The following is a 27,221-nucleotide window of genomic DNA, read 5'->3' as shown; positions in this document are numbered from 1 at the left end:
GTCTAGTTGCACTTTCCTATAAAATGACAGGTTATTACCAGCATGCTCTCACTCACACCTGTAATTTGAACTCAGAATGCAATGGTTTAGATGATCAGGCTGACAGCTTATTTTGATGCCCTGTTTGGGTTGTTTCATTCAGATCTCAGATGTCTTGTTCCTGGATCTCAGCGCTCACTTGTCTACAACTGATAAAAATGGTGGTTAGAACTTCCAAAATAAGATCGAAGTTGTAAGAAATAAAAGCACCTATGAGGAATGTTATATTTGGCTTGAAGAATGGAAACCAAGTCCTCATCGTGTGCTGTAGCGTTACTCTGGACTCTTTGAGGGTTGACACAGCCTGAGCAGAGAGCGTCTTGTTATCAGCTCTTTAGTACACTGCCTGCCCTGTGACCAATCAGCCTCTCAGCTGGGGTTACTATGGTAACTCTGCTAGCAAAATGAAACTGGCATTCCTAGCATTATTTCACTGTGTTCTGATGTGTGCATGTGTGATCTAATAAAGGCGACCAGCACCGGACAGAGGAACATTCCTGTCCTCAGGGAAGCTCCCTTCATGTTTAACTTCACCGCCCCACACACACACACACACACACACACACACACTTGCTATTTCCCCATCTTGTCGGGTCATGCGGTCAGCTGCGTTATTCACTCTCAACAGCTCTTGCAAGAGTACGGTTATTTCTGCGGCACCACACCAAGGTGCAGAAAATGTATGTATTTACAGGAGTGAAAGCAGGCAGTCTCATGAAGAAGTCATTACCGTGAAGTACTCATGAGAAAGAAAGAGGGGATCTGCATTTGTTAATTTGATCACCGTAAATGAGGTTTAATTTGTGTGAGACTGTCGTGCAGGGACAGCTGCGTTCTTGTGTGGAGAGCACAGCAAGAAATCCTGAGAGAAACCGCATCCGTTGATGTAACGGGGGGGAATCTAGTCTCTACTGCAAAAAACACATCATTTCCTGTTCCTATATTCCTATTCAATCTTAACAAAAATGTCAAAGATAACAGTTTGACAGGAATAAAACTGTATTTTTGCACCAACAAGGCAGTTCCCAGAGAGCTTATCCAAGAACTTGGGATATCTCAGCATGATGTGCAGTGTGTACTTTAAAAAAATTTGAGGAAACTGGACAAGTGGAGGACAAAAGAACAAGTGGCAGGCCTAAAAAAAAAAAACTATCTGTAGCACATGAACAGAATCTGAAATTCATGTCCTTAAGAAATAAGAAAAAAATCCAGCAAAGACCTGACAGGACCTGAGAGATGCATCTGGTCCTTCAGTTGAGCCATCAGATTTTTGACAGATTAGTCGGTACTCAAAATGTATTCATTTAGGCCCTTGATAGCAGTGCTTCTGTGTACTATAACAGGGGACTGAACCACAGTTACTTAGGAGGTAATTAAGGCATATAAATGGATGTTTACTATGTTGTTCTTTGCTTCCCTCTTTAGCCTTGTTTAGTCCTGTAGTTATTCTTCCCGACTCTATTGTGTTTGTGTTTGTTTGTCAGGGCTGAGTAGATTTGGACAGAAGGAGCAATTGTGCTGATTTACAGAGAAGAGTTACCGGTGGTGCAACTTTCACTACTGTTTCTTATTTAAGAGGACAAGTCTTTCACTCACAACCACTCTCTCTGTCTCTCACTCTCTCTCACTCACGCACGCACACACAAACACACACACACACACTACAATACACATTCCTCCATCCATCCACACGCCACCTTTCACTCTCCAGTGGTGCCCCACAGCGCCCCTGGGGTCTCCTTAGATGCCAAATGCTAAACATAACCTTTCTGGGAAGTTATTGTTACAGTTATTTATAGGACACAGCGGTGCTGGCAGAGTGGAGCAGGGGAAGAGGGGAAAAAAGCCTCCTCTGTGTATTTTTTTTTTTTTGTGGCCATTATGTGTGTATGTGAGACTGTGAGAGAGAGACAGAGAGAGGGGGAAAGAGCCATTGTGGTTATATATGCACCGTAGGGCTTTGCCTGTGGCTCTATCTGATATAAGTCGTGTTTGTTACCAGAATATTTTGGGACTCTCCCCTGAGACCCTGGATAAAATACATCTGACATACTCTATGATCCTCAGTCTCCCTTACTCTCCCACCTCTCTGTCTTTCTATCCTGCTGTCTCACACACAGCTTGTTCACAAGTAATAAGAGCGATTTTAGAAGTTAGAAATTTAGGTGATGTAGGCATAAGATGTCACATGAATTAAAAGGCATAATCTGTCACTGATACTTTGTATTTTCCTATTTGGGCTTCTTAGGTATCAAAGCAGATTTTTAAACTTGCATCCAGAGATCAGGAGTCATTACAGAACGAACTGCTGAATTGTGCTTTGCTTGTGTAGACTTCCTGGCCTCGGTGACCTCTGATCCAGTGTGTGTGTGTGTGTATGTGTGTGTGTGTGTATGTGTGTGGAATTCTCAGTTCTATGTTTGCTTCTTGAGAATGACGGGCAGGTGAAATCAGTTGAGGACAACAGTGACTGTGATTTCAGTTTCAGTGTTGTGTCTGCGCTGATACAAAGAAAGCATGCAGAGGTAGAAAATGGAGATTCAAAATGCCAGAAAGACAAAAGGTCCATTCTCAAAGTACAGAAAGAGCTGCTGATTGTTTTTGTTTGCAGACATTTTTGACTTTAGCACACATAAGCCCGGAAAAATGATATTTATTACCATATAACTTTAAGTTTGAGTCATATTTCTCTTACTTGGTCGTAATCCACCCCACTCATCTTTTACTTTACAGACTGTCAGGAGTCTCAGGCTTAAATGTCAGGAACATTAAATTTCCATTTCCCCATTAAAATACTGTTTTTGCTTGATGAAACAGAGCTCACTTTCTCTGTGCTCGTGTTGTTCTGCTTCGGAGGAGCATTTTAGTGTTTGCAAGGTTCAGTACAGCCGATCCGCCTCACTGGTTCAGGACTGCTTTTGAAGTGTGAACTTTTAAAGGGTCACAAAGTGCGATAGCGAGAAATAAATGTGAACCAAAGTTCATGAGAGGTTTTTGCATTTAAAGTCGGCCATAAATGCAGACTTTTAAGTGTGTCCGTGTATGCGCCCTGAACCACTCTGTCACAACTTGAGCCTGATGAATCCTGCCATTGTCATCTTGGAGTATGCCCGGGCCATCAGGAAAGAAAAGAAAATCTATTCATGGACAAACCTGGTTATTCAGTGTATTCAGATGGTCAGCAGACCTCATTTTTTGGAAACATGGCATTGCTGAACCTCGACCTGACCAACAGAAGGTCATAACATTGCCTGCCACAGGCTTGAATGGGAGGCTATTAGCACACTGAGTGGCTCACTTCATCCCCTCCTCTTCTCACCCTGATGCTCTCATCACTCTGGAACAGGAAAAATCTGGACTCATGACCTTTTTCCATTGTTCCTGTGTCCAATCTTTGTGCTCCCCCCCCCCCCCCCCACAAAAAAAAAAAATGTATTCTCAAGATTGTCACGTCATGTTTCCGATCTAAACTTTAATTTTGTTTATGCTCCACATTAAGCTTAGAATAGAAAATAGAATGCATTATGTTTATCTAATAGGTGTTTTCTATTTGCAGTCCCATGGACAGACAGGCATAAAATGCTAACACAAAAACTTTTTACATGTACTTCTGTGTATATATTTTTATATCTCACCCCAGATTGATTGCTTATAAGACATAAAGAAAGATTAAATATGACACAGTGCATGACACAGATGACCCTAAATGTATTAGTTGACCCGATTTCTTTCTTGTTCTTCTGTCTTCACAGGATATGAGAAAGCATGTCATGATGACCCTCCTAGATACAGAGCAGTCATATGTGGAGTCACTGCGCACTCTCATTCAGGTAACACACACACACACACACACACACATAACTGCACACACTGTCTTACGTATCTGTTCCTATAAATGAGTCGTGTTCATAGGCAGACGCACAGAATCATAACTAAAAACAAAAACCCAAAACAAAACACAGATTGCTGAGGATGTAAATGTAGATGTTACATAATCCACTTATTCTCATTCATCCTGTCAGGCTAATCTGTTAACCCCATCACTCCATCTCACTGTCATCAGCATTATCTGACACACACACACACACACACACACACACACACGCACACACACTCGTCTATATCCTACACCTGTCTGTGCTCTAATAGCTGACTAACCTTTACCACAAATCTTAGCCACATCCCTCTCTCTGGTTAACACATTCTCAAACATACGCACACTCACTTTGGCACACTGTGATCGCCCTGCTGTGTAAACCTGTCACTGTTTGCTGCGTGTGGGTGAACAGTGAAATCAGTGTGCATTTTTACAAAAATGTGCACTCACATGCACACTGATTTTTGCCTCTGCGTGTGCGTTTGTTTATGAGCGTGTGTGTGGCCACAAAGCGAATAAACCCAGGCCGTGTTCCCATGACGACACAAGGAAAGCAAGTGTTACCATGGTGACTGCTGTGAAAGCGCACATCCTTGACGGAGGGTGTCAGATTTGGTTAAGCTGAGACGGCTCTGAAGGATACGGGTCCAGAGTTGAAATCCGACTTGTTTCTTTCTTTTTGTGACTTTTGGAGAAGTCCTCTGTAAAGGATTCTGGCTTTTGTCGTGCGACTGTTGGTGTGATTTGGCACTATATAAATAAAGTTGAATTGAATCTTTGTGTCTAGGGTGACCACATTAAGGATATCATATGGATCCAAGAGTTGGAAAAAATGTTGGAAACCAAAGCAACCTGATGCCCAGACATTTGACTGTTTTTGTATATGTTGATTATCTGAAACTCTCTCAATGTTTAATGTGACGATCTAACCTTTGAATGGCATATATACTCACCAGCCACTTCATTAGGTACACCTTAGTAGTACCAGGTATGACCCCCTTTTACCTTCAGAACCACCTTAATTCTTCATGGCACAGATTCAACAAGGGTGCTGCAAACATTCCTCGGAGATTGTTGTCCATATTAATATGATAGCATCACACAGTTGCTGCGGATTTGGCAGCTGCACATCCATCATGTGCGTAGCCTGTTCCCACCACATCCCAAAAGTGCTCTGTTGGCTTGAGATCTGAAGGCCATTTGAGTGCAGTGACCTCACTGTCAAGTATAGGAACCCAGTTTAAGTAACATGGTGTGTCATCCTGCTGAAAGCAGCCATCAGAAGATGGGTACACTGTGGTTATAAAAGGATGGACATGGTCAGCAGCAACACTCAGGTAGGCTGTGGCATTTTAATGATCCTCAGGTTTTACTAAGGGGCTCAAAATGTACCAAGAAAACCCCCCACACCACTACACCACTGAATCATTAATACAAGGCAGGATGGATCCATGCCTTCTTGTTTACACCAAATTCTGACCTTATTCTCCAGATCTCGCAGCAGAAATTGAGACTCTTCAGACCAGTTAGCGTTTTTCAGTTCAAAGAGTCCATTGAAACTCCAACGCTTTCCTGTGACATAACGTGAGCAATTCCAGGTAGTTACTGAGCTGTTATGTAAAACATTTCCAAGAAAAATGGGTAAAGGAAGTGAATTCCAGCTTTCTTCAGGCAAGTGTTTTAACCAGCAGAGTGAATTAGACGTCAAAAGTGTTATGCAGGCAGTGAAACCACCCACAGCTTGCTGGACTTTACAAATTCTGAAGCGTCAGGGTCGCATCAGTCTGAGTTCATTTCAGAGTAAATTGAATTTCCAAATTCCCCTCAAGTTTAATAGATCACACTGTGAGTGTCTTTGAGTTTGGGTGCGTCTGAGGCAAGCTTGTTAGGACACTGTTGAGAAGACTGCTTATTAATCTACACAGAATTAGGACAAAGTGATGACAATATCCAGCTTTGTTAACCCAGTCCAGGTTTGTTAATGTGGCATCTATGCCAACATTACTGTTCACAGTGTTCATGAAATGTGCGATATGTCAGCCTAAATCCAAATTTGAGATATCAGCGATCAGCGGTGCTGTAACCCGGTGTAATGCGTAGATGTTACCAGGTTTTACTGTTATTAATTTATTTATCTTTCGTCTTTCTTTCTCTTTTTTCATAATGTATGAATGCAGCTTTCATACATGGTGACATGGTGTGAGAAATTAATTGGCAGACTTCAGCTGTGTTGAGCAGCGGCTGTTTTTGCAGCATTGGGAGGCAGTGAAAAGAGTGCCTTTAGAAGGGATTCAGTTTGTCAGAAACAAAGATGAGTGATGTCATTGCATGAACAGATAAAAACAGACACGGTTTTTGCTTCAAATCTAGATAAAAATGGCACGGAGGCAGAGAACAGCACACCTGACAAATTGTGGACTACGATGAAACACGCTGTTAGCTAAGAACTGAATAGAGAGAGGATACAGAGCCTGTTTGGAAATAGAGCACATTTATATTTGGCAAACTTTACCTTGGTCCTATTTGTGGTATCCATGCAATTTTGATAAACTTATATAAAGACTTAAAGTGTAACACAGTAATAAGAAGGTTCTCTGAATAAAAATAATACAAGGAGTAAGACTATAAAGCATTTTTTTCCCCACACGTGGCTTCTGGGGAAAACCAGTGTTAGTGTTTAGACTCTGGCAGGGATTGAAACAACAAGTTTACAAGGGTAAATATTGCCATAGCAAACTTTTACCTGTTTATAATTAAGACTACATATCAAAACATGCACCCTGCAGATGTTTCTGTCTTGGGAGGCAGTTTTATACACTCCTTATTAAAAATGGAAGAGTGCTAGGAGAGCACGGGCCTCTGCCAATTTTACAGGATCACTCACCCAAGATTTAATGGGTTCATACGTTTACCCGCTGAGACGAGAGGAAAGATTTATGTCATGTTTAAGAAACTGTTTAAATTTTAATTATTCCACTGATTCCAAGTGAAAGCAATGGCAGATAGGATGTGACATCAGTCTTCGAAAACACTGCCTGTACTACTAACAGACACAAACTGAGAGATGGATTTTTCACTGTTTTTGAGAGGGATTGCCTGTATTTATATAGAAGATTTGTTCAGTCATCAGCTGGTGGTTCTCCCTCCTCAGGGCTACATGCGTCCTCTCAAACAGCCGGACAGTGGCTCTATTGTGGACCCGCTGCTGGTGGATGAGATGTTCTACCAGATCCCGGAGATCCTGGAGCACCACGAACAGTTCTTGGAGCAGGTCGCTAGCTGTGTGAATCAGTGGCATGACAGGCAAACAGTTGGACACCTCCTCATCCAGTCGGTAAGTAGATATGATGATAAGTTAAAGAGCACACATGCAGCTTCTTAACAGATGTGAAGATAGTGCCCAAATGGGTGAGACAAAAGGAAAAATCAACAGCGTCTTAGGAAAGTGTTGGATTGTCAGAAAAAGCTTCCTTGTGCCATGAAATTGATTATTCAGATCTCTGCAGCTCTGCAGGAGCGATGAACATCACCACTTTGAGATGTGAAAATCTTCTGTGGTCAACCTATATCTTTAATTCCTCGTACCCGGGATGACGTTCATCACTTAATGGCAATTCCCTGTTGCCACTAGGTGGAGCTCTGAAGCACATTGACACATAAATGTCTCCAGACTCGGAATATTATCAAGCTTGGGACATCGGGGACAGACTGGACAACGTACATTTGAGATCTAACAATTTCACATCTTGTGGTGAATGAATGCAATTCGGTATTCTGGCAAGGAAAACTGAAAAACTTTGCAATTTAGCATCGGCACGGTCATTCAGTTGACATCTCAAATATTTTGCCAGCACTGTTCTGGCCCTGGTACAGATTTGTGCTCTGTTAGCATATTCAGCTTTTTTTGTGGGAGAAATGTTACTTCTGATACCAAGCAATCCCTTTACGCCTTCCAATAAAGCTGCTGTGCATGAGAAAGAAACAGGAAATCCTACAGTTTTAACCGTACCACTGTCCTATTGAATTTTGAATTAGTTTGAATCAGTGCTGAAATGAAAAACAACCAAAGAAACCACTGAAAATTGCATCTCTTCTTCTGGAAGCGGCATATGTAAAACCTTTATGTCGGTTGAAAACATCCTGTCTGCTGTGTTTCGGTGGACTTGTGCTATTATTTGTAAAAGCAGGGGCAGAAGTGAAGCATCTCTGCAGACATGACTCATACAACATTTACTTTCCTGTAGACATGAGCTTGAATGGATAAACAAACTTAAAATGAGGGGAAACTGTTTTTTATTGAAAGATGGGCTATAGTTGGCAACACTAGTTTAGTATTTTGTTTTTCCAGTGACCGCATGGTGACCCATTTAAAACTTCCCATGACCCCAAGGGTGGTTACCACAAAAAAACAAAACAAAACAGTTGCTCTAAAGCTTCAGTGCTGGGTTGAATATCAGGTTATAGTTTTTTAAGGCTAGGAGATTTTCTCTGAAACCATAAAATCAAATTTGTCACCGAAGATGCTCAGACGTCAGTTTCGGTCCTCTCATTAGGTCACAGCAGAGTGTGATTGCAGGCTTTGTTTTTATTCAGTGGGGAAACCCTAACTTTGCGCTTGTCTGCTTGAATGGAAAACTGCTTCACAAACTAATAGACAATACAGGAGACCGCAGACTGCAGGTTTAGTCGGAAGGCAGGTTGAGAAATGCATCGCAAAATCAATTAACCTCACTTATTAATTTCTCCTTATGTTTTGAGGTGGATTTTCCTTTCAGTTATAAAGTAAGAACTGCAATAAAGGTAAAAAGCTGTCATTGACTGACTGGCTGAATCTGTTGCAGCACTGAGACTGAAGCTCCCCTCCCCCACCCTCTCCATGGAGCTCTTAAAGCTGCAGCGGTCACAGCTACCTCAGGCCTCGTTGGCGCAGTAGGCAGCGCGTCAGTCTCATAATCTGAAGGTCGTGAGTTCGAGCCTCACACGGGGCAGAATGTTTTCTGTGTCTCTCTAAATAGGAAATATGTTTCACAGGCACCATTTAAAACAGGATTTTTGTACAAGCTAAGAAAATTAGTTTAAGACTGAAAGACATAGCCTCAATTAACCAGTTAGGTTTCAATATTGTCCTTTTTTTTTTTTTTTTTTTTTGGACTCTGCTAACAGGTTTAAGCCTCTTTTTCAGCGCATGTGAGCATAACCAAGGTCTGATTGTCTGATTTGTTTTGTAAAAAGTACTTTTTGGATTTTATTTAGTTTATTGACAATTTTGTGATCAGTTTATCAAACACAACACATCTGACTTTGTCTGGGATAAAGCAATGAAGACCAAGGCTTTTACTGCTATTGGTCACGCAGGCGTCCGGGCGCATTTGTTTTGACAGACGAAGTCAGGGGGGTTCAAAGTTCATTTTGTCAATCCATAAAATCCCGGAGGTTGTAGTGCTCCCATGCTAATCTAACAAACAGTGAAGAAACACAGGAAATAAATACTCAAGTAACAGTAGATAATGACCTGATCAACCACAAAAGTCTTCTGTTACAAAACCAAAGACCATTTTATCAAACGAAGTCTGTAGATTAATGTTTTATTAACTGCAGCATGTCTACTTACTTTTATTCATTTATTTTTTTAAAGAATACAATATATGCACATTCAGCACAAGTTTTGAATGGACAGGTCAGTCTTCATGACGTTATTATGGGCGCAAACATCAGTTGGCTTTTTTTCGACTGCTGTCTCCCTCTTGAATGCTTGGAGGTTTAACACGTACAGTATATTTACAGGGAAAAGAAACATTAAGTTTCACCAGAATTCATTTGTGATCTTTCTGTCCTGCCCTGTAGCTAATGCTGATGTTATTTGTCAGACCTGCTACTGAGGACACTGAGAGGCAGATGATAAGGACAGGGAAACCGGAAGTCAGTCCATTTCATCAAAGGGCAGAAAGATGATTACTCAGTGACGTTCAATACGGCACAACGTTGTGCTTCTCTCTGCTGTGTCTTCTACCCTTTTATTTGTGAAAAGAAAGCAGGTCATGGTGATTCATCTGAATGTGTATGTGTGTGTGTGTGTGTGTGTGTGTGTGAGAGCAGATTCTTTTCCTAATTATTTATTTAAACAAATGTAACTTGTTTATCCTGGTATTTTGTGTTTTGCTTTCACAAGAAATGGAACAGGACTGTGGCATCTGTGTTTGAAAATGTTATTTCCCGCTTGTGTTTTTTCCTGCAGTACAGTTGTGTTATTCATTAATTGTTTACAGAAAAATTCAGAAAAATATCTCATTTTAAAAGTTGTGTTTTTTTTAAATTATTGTTATTATGTGTGCTCCAAAAAAATTTATATTCAAAATAAAGTGGCATTAGGGAGAAAGGTTGAAATCCTTATGTGATTTAAACCAACGATGGGAAATGACTTCACCAGTTTTCCCCCTGTAGTGTTTAAACTAAAATATCAGTTTAACTTCAAAGAAGGGCCATAAACGTGTGCATATACTAACTGAAATTTCCTGTTTTTTTTCCTCTAGTTCTCCAAAGAGGCACTAGCTAATATGTATTCAGCATACATTGATAACTTCCTCAATGCCAAAGATGCTGTGAGGATTGCCAAGGAGGCCAAGCCAGCATTTCACAAGTTTCTGGAGGTGAGTGTTGGATTTTGAAAACTTGCGTTTCTTTAATCAGCTTCTAAAACCTGAAAAACTCCAGTGAAATACATAGCAATGATGTGTTTGTCCACTACCAGCTCTTTGTTAGTGTAAGGTTTGTGTAATTTACTTTTTTTTTTTTTTTTCCTTTGGGACTGTAAGTGCAGTATGAGAAAATGTTCTCATACTGCATTTTCTGTGACTTGTTCTACAAACCATCCATTTAAACCACAAACTGTATATAAAAGATGGACACAGCCACAGCACTAGTAACAACTGGTTTGTAAACTTTTTTTTTTAGCATTACAGCCACTGCCATCTTGGATTATTGGAGCTAGAAGTGACCATATTTGGATCAGAGGGTGGAGTGATTGGTTATCAGCTAACGCTAGCTTGGCTATCAATCTGCATCCATAAACTTAAAAAAATAGTGCACAGACACATACCTAATAACTGGTGCTTTACTGGACTGTGTTTTGTGTTGTTTTTTACATTTTGTGTGGACTTCATGTCTCAGCCCCCTTGGCTGCTGCTTATTCCAGGCAATTTAAGTGGAAAATTTGCTTTAAGTCTGAGTGCATATTTTAGAAACAGTGAGTTTAGTTGATGTGTGTGTTACACTCATATACTGGGGTGTCCCCCATCTGGAGATAGGAGACAAAACGCACAAGTTAATGAGTTCAGATGCAAAAATCCAACCAGACACATCATCCTGTTCTCAGTTTATAGCCACCTAGCTTCAATGCAAGGCAGGGTATTTGCTGTGGAACCACTTCACCATCTTGTGGTAGAGATGTGAATTACAGGCTCGAGCCAGGTGTAGAGTCACTGATGTTTCTTGTGTCTTCCACTTTGTCTCCATTGTCCTTCTTTCAATCCAACAGCAAAATATGCGTGAGAACAAGGAGAAGCAGGCTCTGGGTGATCTGATGATTAAGCCGGTGCAGAGGATTCCTCGATACGAGCTGCTGGTTAAGGTGACTCATTTCAAAATCAAACTACATGCCTTCTTGAAAGTTATTCAGAGTGTTTAGTGACAGAAAGCCCACTTAAAAGGAGATGAATGTTCTGCTGTTTGTGTTGTTTGTTCAAGGATTTGCTCAAGCACACTCCAGAGGATCACCCGGACCACCCATACTTACTGGACGCTCAGAGGGACATTAAACGGCTGGCAGAGAAGATCAATAAAGGAAGACGCTCTGCTGAAGAGGCAGAGAGGGAAGCCAGGGTCATCCAGGAGATTGAGGCACACATAGAAGGAGTCGAACATGTGAGATATTTGCTCAAATGAATGAAATTGTCTGTTTACCTCAGATGTTTGTCTGCTGTCACAGTTTACTTGTCTGCAGCTACTGTGGCAGGAGAAAAATAAACTGTCAGCTGATTTTATCTTTGTTTTCTAAGCATTATGTTTCCCATAAAGTGACTAGGTTTCATCCTTTAGCAATGACATACTAGCTCTTTGCAGTTATTTTAATAGTCTTAAAATATAAAATGTAAAAAATAATCACTCTGTGTGTGTGTGTGTGTGTGTGTGTGTGTGTGTGTGTGTGTGTGTGTGTGTGTGTGTGTGTGTGTGTGTCAGATTCTGAATCCCCAGAGGAAGTTCTTGAGACAAGAAATAGTCATGGAGGCGGTAAGAAATGCTTACTGAATTGGAAAATAAACACATTTATACAAATTATCAAAGGAAACTGCATTATATTCTAACGTGAGATCCTCTTATGAAGGTTGCATTTTGCTAACACTGTATAATTTCTTTCTTCCGGTCTCTCTCTGTAGAAGACAGTGGGTGGAAAAAAAGATCGCTCCCTCTTCCTCTTCAGTGATCTGATCATCTGCACCACTCTCAAGAGGAAGTCTGGCTCATTAAGACGCAGCTCCATGAGCCTGTATGTAATGCACAGGCCATCAGAGCACGGTTTCTAAACCATACTGCCCCCTGGTGTTGAACAATATGTAAACCAGTGATGTTTTCTCATGATTACGCCCCCCCAGATACTCTGCTGCAAGTGTGATTGATACTTCGAGTAAATACAAGTTCCTGTGGAAGCTTCCTCTTGAGGATGTGGAGGTGGTGAAAAGTAAGACTGCAATGTTGCAATTCATATTTTCTTCAGTTAATTAAAACATCACTGCAGATGGCATATAATATGCAACATTGTTCCCTAACTAAAGACAAATCCGCTACTAAAACATGCACAGAACCAAAATAAATGTAACATTTAGTAGTTTCTAATAGAAATCACCTAATATAATGTGGAAATTGCATTTTGCTGTTTGTTTTTGTTTATTTTGTTTTTTCCCCCATTCCACAGGCTCCGCTCAGGCGACGAATAAGGACAGCATCCAGAAGATGATTGGCCGGTTAGATGAGGATCTCAGCACACTGGGGCAGATCAGCAAACTGGCTGAGACCCTCAGCCTCCCTCACCAGGTGCTGTGAAAGTTGCAGTGACAAAAGTTTCCCTCCCTCGCTCTTTTCCTTTTACCCATGTCCTTGTCTCGCACTCATCAAAACTTTTTCTAATCTCCTCCTTTAAATATTAAATTATGTAGAGGTTATTACAACAACGGAGACGTTAAAAAACTTTATCGAGCATTTAATCTCTTATCTCTTTCATCCTCTTTTGTGCGTTTGCAGTGTGTTTTCAGCTGGGGCTGCCATAGAGTATGTCTGCAATTTTTAAAATCAATTCCACCTTTTTCCTTCTCTTTCAGCCCCTAGACGAGGTAATAAAGGATCTGATGGCATCGGTGCACAGGGAGCTTTCAGACAAACAGTCTTTGGCCTTCAGTATGACCTTCCTGCCCACAAAGCTGGAGTTGACCACAGCCTCCGCAGAGAACAGCTTCGTTTTCGAGTTTGCTACACCTGACGCTCGCTCCATCTTCGAGCAGGCCTTTGAGGAGGCCAAGAAGAAATTAGGTAAGTGAAAAGGTTTTAGAATGACATATTATAGTATTTTCTGCATGCTAAGTTAGTAATGGGCCAGCAGACAAATTCAGCAGTTAAAGCAAGTGGATGAGATGGTTTCATGTAACCCAGAACAACTTCATTAAGCATCCTAAGATTATCTTCTTTCTTTTTTTTTAATAATAATTGTTCTGACTTGGAGCTACATCAGTTAAATATGTGCAGTTATTTATGTGCTGTATGTGTTTAGCTATGACTAAGGACCAGTGGGACCCAGAGTTCCTGAAGGCCATTCCTATTATGAAGACTCGCAGTGGAATGCAGGTGAGAGCAACAGGAAGTTTTCTACTGTGAAGCATTTTTATCCGCAGAATACAGGCACTCATTACTGCGCGTTGCTCTTTGTCTCCAGTTTTCATGTGCCTCTCCCAGCCACAGCTGTCCAGACAGCGGCTGTGAAGTGTGGGTGTGTAATAGTGATGGATACGTGGGACAGGTGAGAAAAGATTGTATGTGATTATTCCACATTCTCTGGCACAAAGCAAACAAAAAAAAAAAACTCCCCCAAAACATAATTTTGATTTTGTAGACTGATGCTGATGTTGCCTTTGTAGGTTTGTCTGTTGAACATCAAAGATGAGCCCACAGTGGAGGCGTGTATCGCTGTCTGCTCAGCGAGGATTATCTGTATTGCTGCAGTGCCAGGACTTAAGGGAAGGTCAGTACACACACACACACACACACACACACACACACACACACATGGATGACTGCACAGATAGAGGTTAACTTTGATTTAACAAAGGTTCAAAGTATTTATGAAGCCTTGAATTCAAACTGTATTTAAAACTCAGGCCCATGCTTCATATTCTTCCGTTAAGTGTGCTAATCATAGTAATCATAGTAGTCATTTAGAACTAAGTACCTGAATATATGCAGCAACAATGATTACTATGATTTTCATGCTTTCAGAAGTCATTGTACTGTACAGGCATAAATTTAAAGACTAAAGTAACTTTGTTGGTAAATATGAACTTTGGGGAAAAGACACCAAAGGCAGTCCAGAGTAGGAAAAACACTTTGATTAGAAATTTCTTTTAAAGTGGCTCAGTTTCATCAAGTAAGTCAGGCCAGTGAGCTGTAATACATAATGCAATGCCCTGATAAGTTAAATGGATCTGCTGTGTTGAAGGTCTTTAATGAAAAGTGAAAGAAGGTTATTCAGTTTTGTTCTGTTATTCTTTTCTTCATGGAAGAAAGTTTTTTTTTTCTTCTAAGCATATAAACCATGCTAATGGTCAGTCAAATAATATGAGTTTGTAATACTAAGTAATCAGTAGTTAATATTAAGTTCATATTATATGAACTATAATGTTAATGGCTTGCAAATTCCTTAAATCTTCATTTGATTACCCCCATTAAGCATGGAACAGGAGTTCCATATTTTGAGCACAAAATATGGAAATACTTGAATATCTGTCAAGCTACAGTAGTGTGCAAAAGTCTTGAGCCACCCCTGATTTCTTTATAGTTGCCTCCAAGGAGTCAGACTTGTCATTTTTTTTAGAAGTGGCCCTGAACAATAGTTCTTCAGGCTTTCTGAAGGTCTTGTTTGTACCTGACTGTTTTCAGAGGAATGTTTTTTTTTTAATTTGCTAAGACACTTAACACTGACCTAGGAATCATTCAAGCAAAAAGAAAAAGGTACCTAACTGAAGAGATGAACCAGTGTTGTGTCTACACACAACAGGCAATTTAACAAAGAAGCAATTTTAAATCTTCAAGCACTTTGTTACTAGCAGCCTGTCACAAACAAAAGAAAACAAAAACACAATTTGTTCCCGTTTATTTAGTTAAATCTAAATTAAATTAAAAATGTGGAAGATAACACAGTTTGACAGGCACAAAATAGTAATTTTGCACCAACAAGGTGATTCCCAAAGAAGTGATTTTTGGCTATTTGCTGAAAACTTGGTGTACCTCGGCATGATGTGCAGTGTGTCCTTAAAAAAAATTAGGAAAAACTGGACAACTTATGGAGTGATGAATCCAAATTAAAAAATTTTGGTTAAAATCAGGAGGGTAGAGGTACAACCTGTCGTGTCTACAGCCATTCACTGTAGTAAAACATAATGGAGGCTCTGTCCTGGTTTGGGGCTGCATTTCAGCCAGTGGTGTTGGGGATCTTGCTAAAATTGATGGAATTATGAACTTAGAAAAGTACCATCAGGTTTTGATCCACCATGCAGTACCATCTGGAAAGCGTCAGGTTAGCAACAGATTCATTGTTTACCCCTGCTAAAGAAAATTATGGTTTTTGGTAATCTTTGTGTGTCATTCTGCCTGTAAACACAATAGCTTGAAAAGTTTTGGATGAATTCTGATAAAACTTTGTTGGGGTGTTGAGTGGGGTCATGTTACCGATCCATTAAAATTTGCCTTACATCCACCAAGGCCTTCAAGGTCAATTTCATGATTTATAGGTGGAAACTATGATTCTTACAATTGTCAACATATAAAAAGTACTTTATAAAGCTTTAAAATGTCATGTCACATTTGACCTCTGACCTCTCCTTCAAGGTTAATAAATTGCTCTGAAGGTCAAAGTGGTAATGTCAAATAGTGCTCTTTAAACTGTGTTTCTTACTGCCAACATATAGACATATAGGGAATGATATATGGAGATTCTAAATATCACATTACTTTGGACCTCTGACCTCTTCTTCTTCTTCAAGGTCAAATAAGGGCAAACCTTCATAAAGTGCCTTTTATCTTTAAAACTATGTATAAAGTTCTACTGCTTTTTTGTTTGTATTAGCAACATTTGGGAAATGATGCTGGTATATGTGGATTCTAAATATCACGTTATAGTTTGCATCCAAATATCATGTCACCTTTGACCCCTGATCTCACATTTACATTTCATATCTGGTTTCCTTTCAAGTTGATCCCAAAATGCATTACATCTTTAAAGAAAATATTTTCAAGACAAAGAGAATGAGCTGCCTTGTTAGTTACTCTGTGATGGATTGGCCTCCCCAGAGTTTGGACCTCAACGTTATTGAAGCAGTGTGGGATCATCTTGACAGAGAACAGGATACAAGGCAGCCAACATCCAAAGTATGGCTTTGAATCAGTGACGTGCGGTGAGGGTCGTGACTGGTGAGGCACTGACGTCATCACATCAGATTTACAAACATATAGCTTATTCACCATTTGATTGGCAACAGTTGTTTTGTTTAACATTAACATAGTCTGAAGCAAACCTTTTAGCTCCGGTGTTGGTCTTCCTTTAATTATTATCTTCTGCTTCGATTGAAAGTCCAGTTTAGAAAATTCTTTCAGTTGAGTTATGTAATCTTCCATGTTGAACATAAGGCCAAGCAACAGGAAAAACTAACTGGCCTTGCTAACTGTTTATGGTAGCTTGCCGCCGAGGAGTCGTAGAGTCCCTGGGATCACCAGCGCCCCCTACCATGAGGCACGAGAACTGCGTGCCTCACCTAGTGTCTCTTCGCAGCAGTTTCATGATCGCTCAACACAAGAATGCATTACACACACATACAGTTGTTAATGAAAAAAAAAAAAAAAAAACTGTGCATTATATACACCAGCTAAAATATAGAAATTTAGTTCATATAGTAAAAGTGTTAGAACATTTTAATTGCCACATGCAAAGGGAAAGTAATCCGGTCTCACTGCATAGCATGCCAGCACAGTTAGTAGTCATTGGCAATGACTATACTGAGCCGCACCACGGATTGCGCAATCCGTGGTGCGGCTCGCCGGGCTGGTGCCTCACCGTTCGTCTCTTAGTATTTGACCGGCAAATGCGAAAATTCAACGATTTTGAAAAAAACTAATCTAAAAATGGTGTAGTTAAATGGAAAAGAACTTTAAAATACAAATCACTGAATGAATATAACCATTTAATTTATTTTTTAATTTTATATTTCCACGATGACAGGTGAGGGCGTGCCTCACCTGCCTCCCCTGACTGCACGTCACTGCTTTGAATGTCCTTCAGGAAGCCTGGAGAATATTCCTGAAGACTGCTTAAAGAAATGAAAAGAAATCGGCCTGAGAGAATTCAGGCCGTGTTGAAGAATAAAGGTGTTCATACCAAATATTGACTTTCAAGCTTGTCAGAATTTTACAAGCTCCATTTTTGTCTTATATACTATAATTTCCGTAATTTTTCTGCATGTACTCCCCATTTTCCAAGACTTTTGCACAGTACCGTATATGCATTAAAAGCTCACGAGTAGAACATGGGTGTCACGCTGTGCCATTAAACTTGTTGATGAATTTAAACGCCAGACAATATTAAATCCTCCATACCCCAGCTGACACAAAATCTTTAATCTCAGCAAAAAAAAATGTACGCATCTAACCACAGCCACGGTCTGTTCCTGTCTTCCTCCTAACTAACCGCTGTTGACCTCTCAGGGAGCGTGGATCAGAGCCTGCCCTTGCCCCTACCTCCGCAGCACCTGGTCACACCCAGCAGCAACTCCACATATCCATTTCTCATTCCACTCTAGAGTTGACCGAGCAACCCACAGGTGAGTTTAAGGTCTTTCTAAATTATGGATGGTCTAATATTCAGTCATTTGTGAAAATGCACTAATTATATCCAGGACCGGGGGCGGAGCTTGTTCCATTTGACAGCGACGATACAGACGACGAAGATTCCCCCAGTCCCTCTTCAACTCTACAGAGTCAGGCCAGTCACTCCACCATATCATCCAGCTATGGCAGTGAGTAAACACTTTAGTCACACCCACAAACACTTACTTTATTTACACCCGCACTGTCTCTACCAGTCCCTCAAACACTTTCTCATCTTACCCCAAAGATGATGAGGGTCCAGGCTCCAAGGACATGGCTACAGAGACCACCAGCAGTGAGGAGGAACAGGAGTTCCCGGTGACAAGCTCATATGGTGCTCAAGGGATGTTGGGTGTCGGTGGCGTAAGCCGTGTTCACGCAGAGAGTCCAATGGATGGTCGCGCCATGCGGCGATCCTCTCGGGGATCTTTCACCCGGGCGAGTCTGGAGGATCTTCTCAGTATTGACCCAGAGGCTTACCAGAGCTCTGTGTGGCTAGGCACGGAGGATGGATGGTGTGTGGAATTACAGCACATGCACACTCAAGTTATCTGGTTTAGAAAGTGGTTTGAATAGATTGTCTTTATTGCTTGTTGATGAACTGCTTTTATCCTCTAATTTCTTACATTCCTGCTTTTGTTAGCATCCATGTGTACCAGTCCTCAGACAACATCCGCAACCGTAAAAACAGCATGAAGATGCAACACTCAGCGTCCATCCTCTGCATACTGTGAGTCTGCCTGGTCTCACTTTAATGTAATACAGTGTTTTATGCTTATTATCAGTTCAAAAGTAAACAGAAAAATGGTAGTAAAGTAAACTTGGGAAAGACATCAATCAGCCAGATCTTATTGGATTACATATAAATCAGGCTTTTACTTTGCCTCCTTTCATTTTTCCTTTTCACATCCCTCTTTTTTTGCCTACTTCAGGTATTTGGACAACAAAGTGTTTGTGTCCTTAGCAAATGGAGAGGTGATTGTTTATCAGAGAGAAGCAGGTAAGCTGAACTGTGGACATGATTGGAGTAAGCAAGGACCAAAAAAAAACTAGAGTTGCTTTTGGCTTGCAGTACTTTCAGTTGTCCTAGATCACAACATCATTCCATTTCTGTCTTACGTCCTCACTTGTCTGTCTTGGCCCACATCTTTAAGTACCTCTTAATCCCTGTTACTGTTGATCTCAATTTGCAGGTAGTTTCTGGGACCCTCAGTCTTCTCAGACGTTAGTTCTGGGTACACCTACTAGCCCTGTCACCAAAATGGTTCCAGTAGGAGGGAAGCTGTGGTGTGGGTCACAGAACAGAGTCCTTATCATCAACACAACCACACTTGTACAAGAGGTAGGTGGAAGAACAGATGAGAGGGGACCAGAGAATTATTGGCTTCAGAGTTGCATCAGAATAAAAGACAAGGATCGACAGACTGACAAGCAGGAGCACTGGTGCATTAGAAAATTGACCTCCATCTCTTTCTTTGTTTGTCTCAGCACTGGTTCCAGGTGGGCACTGACAGCAGTCGGTGCGTGACATGCATGGTGGCGTACGGTCAGGGTGTGTGGTTGGCGTTGCAGGGCAGTGCGCAGGTCAAACTATACCACGCTCAAACGTGGGAGAGCCTGACAGAGGTCGATGTGGCACCAGCTGTGCACAAGATGCTTGCAGGTATGCTGTAAGGCTAGACATTTATGCAGTCTTAAAGCTGTTAATGTTAGGCTTCTACAACATTTTCCTCTTTAAAACTAGAGGAAAGAAAAAGTCTAAAATACATATATATTTTGTTACACTTTATGCAAATTGGCATATAATGTTGATGCAGGTAATTGTTGTTCATAGTGCTGCCTGTTAGTTAAAACATTACCTTGTTCACCTGTAGATCTCATGCAAAGCTCATATGCATTGTTTAACTATGCTTAATTGTCACTTGCCTGAATGTTCCTTCATTTTTACATTTTCCAGAGTCTGACCACCCTGTTTTTCATCTCACTTTGACCTTCCCTCCCATTCTTCCTTCCCTGTTCAGGTGCAGATGCGATCATCAGACAGCACAAGGCTGCCTGTCTGCGAATCACAGCCCTGCTAGCATGTAAGGATCTGCTGTGGATCGGCACAAGTGCAGGTAAGAAAACATACTTTAGTCTTAAGAAATCGGAAAATAGATTAGCCAGATTTTTTTTTACATGAGTTTACTATTAAATCAAAGCAGTGATTTTAAGGTCTGGAAATATATGTAAAATACATTAACCTGCAAACATTACAAAGAAATTAAAGAGATTGCATTGTACAATTTTACATTGATCTTTATGTTTGGTTCAGATAACTTACTATAAGCTTCTGTTTTGTTCTAGGGGTGGTTCTTACGCTGGTGATCCCAGCGGTGAGCTCAGGAACTGGGGCTGGGACTCTGAAATCTCCCCTGGCACCAATGGGCTCAGCTCATGGACACACGGGCCACGTTCGGTTCCTGACATCAGTCGAACTACCAGAAGGATTTGACATGAACTTCCCTCCTGACTCCACAGGTTGGTGCTGCTTTTCTTAGATATTAGCAAAAAAACGACTTAGTGGAAATGTATCATATGCACTACAGACAAGGTGCCAGTGCTCATGCTGGTTTCAAGGAACCGGTGAACCCCTTAAGAACGAGCCTGCGTTTCCACTGCTTTGCGAGACTCTTTACGAATGTGGGTGTGGGCGGTTTTTTGTCTGGAAACGGAAGCTGAAGAGCACAAACATGGCAGAACACGCTCCCCTTTTGCAAACTTTATTTCTGGTGCTGAGAACATATTTTTCCATATTTTGGAGAGAGGTTGCATTTTCACCCTGGTGCGTGTTTGTCTGTCTGTTAGCAATAAAGCACTATAGGTTTTGAACCAAAATTGAGGAAACTTTGTGGAAATATTCCTTAAGGGCCCAAGAACATATGATTTAATTTTCAAGGTCAAGGTTCAGTTTAGTTTATTTTTGTTTTGGTCACACAAAAACAAATGATCCATCATAAATTTACATATGACCAAAATGAGACCAAAACAGACCTTAAATGTTTATATGCCTAACTCAAAATTTACATCCATTTAAAAGTTACCTTTTATACAAGAAAAAAAAAATGTTTTGTGACCTTCCTCCTAAAGATAGAAAGATCTATCTAGATAGGTGCATCTACTAAAAAATTTGGATGAGTCTGAATCTCGGCAAGGTCAGAGGTCAGGTTTTCTGAGAATCCTGTGAATGAGGAAACTCAAATGATGTGACCTAGGATTTTCAAATTGACAGCATAGATGCATCTACTGAAAACCACAGGCGACCTAGTCCTTAACATAATAATGGCAATCACATAAAGTGACTTCTCTATCCTCAGTGGTTTATATTTATTACTTAGTCATGTGCTTTTCAATTGATATGGTGAATAAAGTCACTAAGGTTCATACTGTATGCACCCCATTAAGATCTACTGAGACCTGGTAATTATGTGTTCTGGTGCTTCCAGGGGATTCTACTGCCAGGAGGCTGAAGGGTAGCACTGGCAGTTCACAGTGTTTTTATTAGTATTATTAAACCTCCTTTTGTCATGTATGTCTAAATTGAGTGCCATATTAGAAAACCTGTTGGAGTCTGCAAAAGACTTGAGATTGGGGCGGAGGTTCACCTTCCAGCAGGACAACGACCCTAAACATAAAGCCAGGGCTACAATGGAATGGTTTAAAACAAAACATATTCATGTGTTCGAATGGCCCAGTCAAAGTCCAGACCTAAACCCAATCGAGAATTTGTAGCAAGATCTGAAAACTGCTGCTCACAAATGCTCTCCATCTAATCTGACTGAGCTTGAGCTGTTTTGCAAAGAAGAATGGGCAAAAATTTCAGTCACTAGATGTGCAAAGCTGGTGGAGACATACCCTAAAAGACTGTAGTTGCAGCAAAAGGTGGTTCCACAAAGTATTGACTCGGGGGGGCTGAATACTTTTGCACACCGCACTGAATCATGTATAATTTTCTTTCCACTTCACAATTGTATACCACTTTGTGTTGGTCTTTCACATTAAATTCCAGTGAAATATATTTATGTTTGTGGTTGTAATGTGACAAAATATGGAAAAGTTCAATGGGGTATGAATACTTTTGCAAGCCACTGTATAATGTGTCATATTTGACAAGATGATAATTATACATCCATTGAATTTTGGAATTTTGTTAAATGTAATGGTTAAGATATAAAGGATTGCATTATATTTTTATTTATTTTCAAAGCAAATGACTGCGTGGCACAAGTCTTTAAGCAAATCTACAAAAAGATGTCAAAAATCATTAACCTGTCAGTTTTGCAAAAGTGTAACGTTAACAAGGTATGTAATAATGTGGCTTAAGACCTCTTGCCATCCCAAATTGGATATTTCTGTAGTATGACTCTTATGTTTGCACACATCTTTTCTGTTTTGCTCAGAAATATTCCAGCTGTTCTCACATTCTCCACGCATGCTTCTTATTCATCTTCATCTTCTAGGCAATCAGTCCCAGAGCAGCAGCACAGTTGACGGGAGCCTCCAGAGGCGTGACTCCACGCTCCGCCGAGCTTCTGCCCACATACCTCCAAAAACCAACTATCTAGTCATTTCCGGTGGTGATGGCTATGAGGACTTCAGACTGACTAATAGCAGTGAAACAGTTGGACGGGATGACAGTACCAACCACCTGCTGCTTTGGAGGGTTTGAGACAATCGAACTCTTAGTCTTACCGACCTGACCCATCCTCCCTCTAAGCTGAAATCGGCGCACAAGCTCCTCGTCCTTTAACCCCATCCGACTCCTCACTTTTTTGGTGTTGCTCTTGCATTCTTCTGCTCGGTCCACTGGTCTCTATGTGCGTAATATGGCCGTCAACTCCCCTTGGACTTCCTAATGAATATGATCACTTCAAGCTGAGTTTTCTCGTGTTAATGTTTCCGATGGTGTGCATGTCTGTGTGTGCGTTTTCGGTTTGTGGCATCCGCCGAGTATTGTCAAGAAAAAATAAAAAAAAAGGTGTCTTTAGATTTAAGTTTTGACTGAAACAGGAGGCGAACTTCAGTTTTACAGATGGACATATGTTCAAACTGAGAAAAGGCAACACAGAGAAGTGGACTTGGATTCTGCAGAGTCTCTGCACAGGAGGCAGAAAGCAGCCATTTAAGAAAAACTGGCATGAGTGAGATGAAGCATGTACTTGTCCTTTTGAAATTGTTTTTTTTTTTTGCTTCATCTTAACTTGAGCTTCATGCAAAAAGCCTATTGATGATCCAAGGTAAATGTCATTACAAAATATATAAATATCTATAAATGGTTTAAAAAAAAAGTGAAACATACAAACACAGACTATAGTTTGATGGATATTTGGAATTATGAATTTGTGCTTATTTTTTCAGCTAGATTTTTAGATAGTGGAGAGTTTTAAATGTCTGGTCTTATAAATAAGTGAAGGACAAATGTCAGTTCCACTGCCATCGATAATAGATGTGACTGCTAACATCATCATCCCTCCTGTTGGGGGTAAGAGCATCATTTAAGTGCAATATGTGGCAGCAGAGATATCTAACAAGACTGAACACGTATGCTCCCATACATTCCTGCACGGCCTTCACTCACCGAGTCAAGAGATTTGTGAAAAGCACGTGTGTTTTCTGCAGAAAATCACCATTTTATAATTTTTTTTACACATTGAATTTTTGTTTAAGATGACTGCAATGTAGATGAAGCAGTGTCCCACTACTGGTAGAGGCGAAAAAAGTGGATTGAAAACATTCCTCTTAACAGGACTATGCCAAAGCCTTTTATGTGTTGACACTAAGATTATTTTTGCCATGAAATTTTCAGTTTGTCGAGTGTACTGTCACGAGGGACAGGGGATCTTTAAAGACGACGATAGGCTGTGGTAGCAGATGAAGATAGTTATGTACAGTATTTATGGTTTTGATTTTAGCGCCGCCTTTTACAGCACTTAATTTATAGAAGATGTAGCTTCCACTTTTTCCTTTTGGGTTGAGGCTCGATTACCAGAACTGATTACCAGAAAACAGACCCGCACACGAGGGTTGAACGGATACAGTCCAGTCGTGGTTCGGTACGATACACAATACGGGGTTCTTGCACTGTTTTGCATAATTTCCCTTCGTGCCGTATCTCAAAGCAGCTTTTAAACAGGCAAAAAAAACACAGCTACTGTACTGTGTGATTGTATGAAAAGTTGTTTCCGCAGGCTAAGAAAAAAATTTTGGTTTAACAATTTGAAATTTCGAGTTGAATATCTCAAAATTTCAACTTACTCAGAAATAACTTGAAATTTCAAAATAATCAGTAAGTCAGAATTTTGAGATAATAACCCAAAATTTTGACTTGGCAATTTTTTTTTAATTCAGTGGTGGGAACAAGCTTACCAACAGCTAGAAGTTACCTAATATGTTTACTATATTCCAGCTCCACTCTGTGTATTGTTGCACTTACTTTCATTACAGGACATGTAGCACTAAGATGCATGGTTACACCCTTAATGTGCACCACTTGCACAAACTCACACAAACAGATAGCAGTAGCTGCTGGACAACAAGATGCTTGTAATGAGAGGAGGACAGGGACAGATGCCGAGCAACTGCACGTGCCTTCAGAAGGCTAAAGGTTAAGCCATTTCACTCACACACGCACGGTGACGGTGAAAAGTCAGCTCTCCCTCGTCTTAAAGCAGATGTCTGTGGAAGCAAAGCATGACTCCAGCCTGTCCATGCACACACACACACACACACACAAACACACACCAGCCAGGCTTTGGGGTTAATCTGTGATTGTCTTTGATCCCTCCAAGCCTAGCAAACCGCATTGTACCTTACCAGCCATCTGGGCACTTCACCTCAGCTTTTCCACATCCCCACATGAGGATCCACTGTGAGAGGATTAGCTGGCATTTGTGATAGCTGCTAACTAGCGCCTCTGTGAGTTATTGGTTATTAAAAAAAGAAAAAAAGTGCTACTTAAGTGCTCTGTTATTCAGTTGGGAAAAAAAGGGGTGGGGGGGCTCTTTGTGGTTCTTCTGTTGAAGAAAAATTCCTGTAACCTGTTAGCAAAAAAAAATTAGACTAGCTCAACATTTTGGGAAGTATACTGATTTGGTTTCTTGTTGAGAGTTAGCTATGAAGCTTTGTATAAATCTCATGTCTGTATGGGACAAATGAACAGTACCTGGCTTTTTGAATTTAGGTGAGGCAAAAGCTATCTTAAAAAAAAAGAAATTACCAGTGTTTCTGAAGGAAGCTGATACCATACAAAGTGTATAAAACCACATTGTGGTTTCATGGGGGTTTATGCGCCGTCAGTTTCTATAAATTTTTGCCATCTGTAGTACAAAATTTCCAGTTGGGTATCTTGAAATTTCAAGTTACTCAGACGTAAGCGGACATTTTGAGATACACATAACATGAAATTTTGATGCAATAAATAAAATTTTGACTTAGCGCTACCTAGCAATTTAAAAAAAAATTTTTTTTCCAGTGACAGAAACAAGCTTCCATAGAAAAGAGTTTGGTCACAGTCAGTGAGTTTGGATTTAGCTGATTCATCAACTTAGGTTTTCTTTCGCCTTAACAATATCCTTTTACACTGCCTCAGTATTCACACGTATTCAATAACTGAATAATCACTATTTCAGCAGGAGCATTTTAACCCAATGAAAATTAAACTGAACTGCTTCACTCTTTTTTTTTTTTTTAAACCACACCCTTTCATAACATCTTAAATATGAAGTAAAAAATTATCTAAATCCCACCATCACTGTAATTGTCAGCAACTTGTACGTAATCTCTTCATGCCTATTTGTGAACCGAGTCTTTATTGTTGTAAATATTGGTACATACTGCCTTTTTTTTTTCTGTAAATAGTGCACCCATTGGTCCTCAATTGTTGATATGAATCTAATGGCATATTTTTATATATTTGTGTAAGGTTTGTTTTTCCTGTTTGTATTTTTCTCCCCTCTGGCATGCGCTGTCAGTCACGTTTAAATTATAACTGTCATAGAGCTTATAAAAAGAAGGCAAGATGGCCTCTGACAGATATTCATGTTTTCACTCCAAAACATGCTGTTTGCCTTGTTACAGACATGGCCAGGAAGGTAAAAAATAAAAAAATACTAAAAAATAAGAAGCTGCAGTTTTGCACCGCCACTTGGTCATGACTCTGTTGGACATCTTGCAGCTGTGATAAAGAGAGTCTATCAGAGTTGCTTCTTGTACGTAGCTGTCTTTGTTTTGTCACTGTGGGTTCCTCTTTGTAATTAAATCAATTCACAGGTTCCAGGTTGTGCTCATTCTCTTGAAGATTACACATTACCGCAAAGCATGTTTGGTAAACTAGCTGTGATTTTCAGTGTATTTTCGCGATTGAGGTTTCTCGCCTGACATCGTGATCACATTGATCACATTGCTCAAGAGTGGCTCAGCATATTGGACACAATACAGCCACTGGTTGCTAGGGAAAATGTGTATTCCCTGACTGGTTCCTGGCTGTTGCTGGGTGAAATCAGTTGCAAAGAATGTGCTTCACTTAAAAAACTTCCTAGTGATTGCTTTGTTTGCTAGTAAATTGCCGCAGTTGCCTGTAGTTTTTTCATGTTTGTTTGCAAATACTATTAGCTTAGCGATAGTTAAAAATTGAAAGTACTTTTCAATCGGTGCAAATTTTACTTTGAAGGTGAACCTTCTCCCTTTCTGGTTTGTGTCACACTTTTCTCAGTTTCACTACAGCTTAGAGAGGAGCAATGTTTGTAGACAGGTCAGTCCCTGCCATTCTCAAACTGTGACCACAGCATTATGCTGGTGACCAGAGCAATCGCAAGGAGGTTTTTGCCTACCAGTTGTGGAATACACAATTTTCCCTAGTGACAGGTGGTTGCCAGAGGGTAATTGATTGGTCTATAACCCTCTGAGACTGTCCCTTTAACAATTACTTTCCCAGTCACTGCCATCAACCTCCAGCATCCATTGGGAAATATTTTTTACCCTAATGATGGGTGGATTGTCTGATGGTTACAGATTGGTCTCTAGTCCTGTGTAACTGGGGCCTTATTCACTTGATCCTGTATTGTCACCATGACCATCACCCAGCCAAATG

General features: G+C 40.4%; 1 protein-coding gene and 1 non-coding gene across 3 annotated transcripts in view; both read left to right on the top strand.

The window, feature by feature from the left end:
* Window positions 1-26,366, top strand: part of arhgef17 (Rho guanine nucleotide exchange factor (GEF) 17) — a 71,978-nt gene extending 45,612 nt beyond the window's left edge. The window contains exons 2-24 of one of the 2 annotated variants that reach the window (XM_030744049.1): window positions 3,792-3,869; window positions 7,068-7,250; window positions 10,447-10,563; window positions 11,451-11,543; window positions 11,660-11,836; window positions 12,152-12,202; window positions 12,349-12,458; window positions 12,565-12,650; window positions 12,885-13,003; window positions 13,288-13,495; window positions 13,734-13,807; window positions 13,896-13,979; window positions 14,098-14,201; window positions 17,933-18,048; window positions 18,124-18,243; window positions 18,342-18,609; window positions 18,738-18,824; window positions 19,027-19,094; window positions 19,288-19,436; window positions 19,583-19,757; window positions 20,116-20,211; window positions 20,441-20,614; window positions 22,594-26,366. In XM_030744049.1, the coding sequence (XP_030599909.1) occupies window positions 3,792-3,869; window positions 7,068-7,250; window positions 10,447-10,563; window positions 11,451-11,543; window positions 11,660-11,836; window positions 12,152-12,202; window positions 12,349-12,458; window positions 12,565-12,650; window positions 12,885-13,003; window positions 13,288-13,495; window positions 13,734-13,807; window positions 13,896-13,979; window positions 14,098-14,201; window positions 17,933-18,048; window positions 18,124-18,243; window positions 18,342-18,609; window positions 18,738-18,824; window positions 19,027-19,094; window positions 19,288-19,436; window positions 19,583-19,757; window positions 20,116-20,211; window positions 20,441-20,614; window positions 22,594-22,802 (2,946 nt within the window). In that variant the 3' untranslated portion in view covers window positions 22,803-26,366. The remainder of the gene's footprint in view (window positions 1-3,791; window positions 3,870-7,067; window positions 7,251-10,446; window positions 10,564-11,450; window positions 11,544-11,659; window positions 11,837-12,151; window positions 12,203-12,348; window positions 12,459-12,564; window positions 12,651-12,884; window positions 13,004-13,287; window positions 13,496-13,733; window positions 13,808-13,895; window positions 13,980-14,097; window positions 14,202-17,932; window positions 18,049-18,123; window positions 18,244-18,341; window positions 18,610-18,737; window positions 18,825-19,026; window positions 19,095-19,287; window positions 19,437-19,582; window positions 19,758-20,115; window positions 20,212-20,440; window positions 20,615-22,593) is intronic. The other variant, XM_030744048.1, reaches the window with a different exon arrangement.
* Window positions 8,832-8,904, top strand: trnam-cau (transfer RNA methionine (anticodon CAU)). Its single transcript has one exon. It is a non-coding gene; the product is annotated as a tRNA-Met (tRNA).
* Window positions 26,367-27,221: the final 855 nt, after the last annotated feature.

Source organism: Archocentrus centrarchus, chromosome 13, assembly GCF_007364275.1.
Source record: "Archocentrus centrarchus isolate MPI-CPG fArcCen1 chromosome 13, fArcCen1, whole genome shotgun sequence".
Classification (NCBI taxonomy): Eukaryota; Metazoa; Chordata; class Actinopteri; order Cichliformes; family Cichlidae; genus Archocentrus; species Archocentrus centrarchus.
The sequence above is the reverse complement of the archived record's forward strand: the minus strand, read 5'-3'. Positions and strand labels throughout refer to the sequence as shown.